This window comes from Sinocyclocheilus grahami, unplaced genomic scaffold, assembly GCF_001515645.1.
Source record: "Sinocyclocheilus grahami isolate Dianchi unplaced genomic scaffold, SAMN03320097.WGS_v1.1 scaffold4487.1, whole genome shotgun sequence".
Classification (NCBI taxonomy): Eukaryota; Metazoa; Chordata; class Actinopteri; order Cypriniformes; family Cyprinidae; genus Sinocyclocheilus; species Sinocyclocheilus grahami.
In genome coordinates, this window is record NW_015509416.1 from 8,651 (window position 1) to 10,524 (window position 1,874).

Here is a 1,874-nt window from a genome sequence, read left to right on the forward strand (position 1 = left end):
TTTGGGTTTGATTGACAGATTAGTTTAAGAGTGGGGAGAGTCCTCCCTAGATAGCCCTTCCCATCATCCATCTAGTCTGTGGCATGTAGCATGGGAAACTGATGTGTATGTGAGAGAGAGTGTAACTAAGTCTGCTCTCCTTAGAGAGTTGTGTGTTAATGGAAACAGCACAGATTTTGTCTAGAGTGCTTTTCCTTATATGTTCACAGGACAGTAGCCTGAAAGTACCTAAATATCATAGTGTGAGTTCTTATGAGTTATGGGTAATACTAAACACTCTAAATGGCCTGATCTCTGAATATAACAGTTTTGTCACTGTCACATCCAGCTCATTGAAGTAGTGATTCTTACTTTGATTCATGTTGTGTTTATAGTGCTGTGTTTCAGTGAAGACTGTTTTCATTATAGAGCTGTATTCAGGTTTGATTCATCTGTGCTGGACTCCTGCTCTCATGCAGCAGTGTAATACAGTTAACTTTACGGTCTAGATATGTAATAATAAGGGAAGAAGTCTACTGTGACTTTCTCAGGGTTTTTTTATAGAAAGGACTGCCTGGGAATTTTTAGATAGAATAGCAAAATGATTTTGCGTCATCTATATAAAAAAAAAAGAGGGGAGGGTGGGGGAGAGGAAATAGAAATAAGCTGCTGTTGTAGGTTTAAAATGTTCACATAAAGAGTTGGCATGTAGAAACAGACATACTATATAGCAAATCTCAACTGCTTGATTGCTTGTATCATCGCAAAAAGTAAACTATATTATCACCTAGCTCTAATCACCTAAATGCAGCTGTAAGGCATTAAGAAATACTGAACTTTTAGCATACTGGTTTTTAAGCTGCTTTTTGAAACAGCGTGTATTGTGAAGAGAGCTATACCAATAAATACATTTGAAATGTAACATACAACGCAGGTGTTTACTGATATATTGCTCAAAATATTGCATCATAAACCTGAAATACCCTCATGCACCCTGATACTGTACTGAAATACTGAAAACTGTGGCTGTTCTGAGCCTCAGGCCTTTTTCATTCTGGAGGCAATTTATTGGTATTTATTGTTGAAATATTGGTCTGCTGTGGTCTCTCAGCACTAACCTTTGACCTATGACAATACTCTCTGAGGCCATAGTGTTTGCATTGTACTGAACGGCAATAATTGCATCATAACTCTCTGTGCTAACGATGAAGTAATTCTCACACTCATTTCTCTCTGTCTCTTTACAGCTGGACCCACAGACTGTGCAGTCCAAAAACTGGCATATGGACGTCATAGAAATGAATGGGGTACTAATTTATTTCCCATCAAACATATTGATACTTTTTGCATTATTGCCCTACACACATATCTCATTTATGGTTATTTTTAAGATTAAAGTGGAGTTTTCCATGAAGTTTACCAGTCGGGACTTAAGTTTGAAGCGGACGCCATCTAAGAAACAGAGCGGCGTGTTTGGGGTCAAAATCAGTGTGGTAACAAAGTGAGTGAAATCTCAAGCCTTAAAGTTGACATGTTTTCTGAATGCATGTTATTGAACCTATTGTGAATGATTCATCCATGCATTTGTTTCTTCTTCTTTTTTTGACCTTGTAAAGTATAGCCTAAATGAAATTAAATATTAAATTGAAAAGGAACTGGATGTTACAATTACGACAAAAAATCGATTGTTATGTCAGTTTCCCCACAACTTTAAACACTCAAAATATACTGCATAAAAACACTACATTATTGTGGTGGATTTAGCCTTACTGAACAGCAATATTTGTCAAAGCCTGCACAGTTTCTCATGTACAGTACATTAACTTTGCCTGTTGTTGTTCCTCAGGCGCGAACGCTCCAAGGTGCCTTACATTGTGCGGCAGTGCATTGAGGAG

At 37.5% G+C, this 1,874-nt stretch overlaps 1 protein-coding gene across 1 annotated transcript in view; it reads left to right on the forward strand.

Annotated features, from left to right (window-relative positions):
* Positions 1 to 1,226: 1,226 nt before the first annotated feature.
* Positions 1,227 to 1,874, forward strand: part of LOC107576863 (active breakpoint cluster region-related protein-like) — a gene marked incomplete at its 5' end in the record, with an annotated part of 3,319 nt that continues 2,671 nt past the window's right edge. Inside the window, 3 exons of the mRNA XM_016262984.1 lie at positions 1,227 to 1,286; positions 1,371 to 1,480; positions 1,826 to 1,874. Of these exons, the coding sequence (XP_016118470.1) occupies positions 1,227 to 1,286; positions 1,371 to 1,480; positions 1,826 to 1,874 (219 nt within the window). The remainder of the gene's footprint in view (positions 1,287 to 1,370; positions 1,481 to 1,825) is intronic.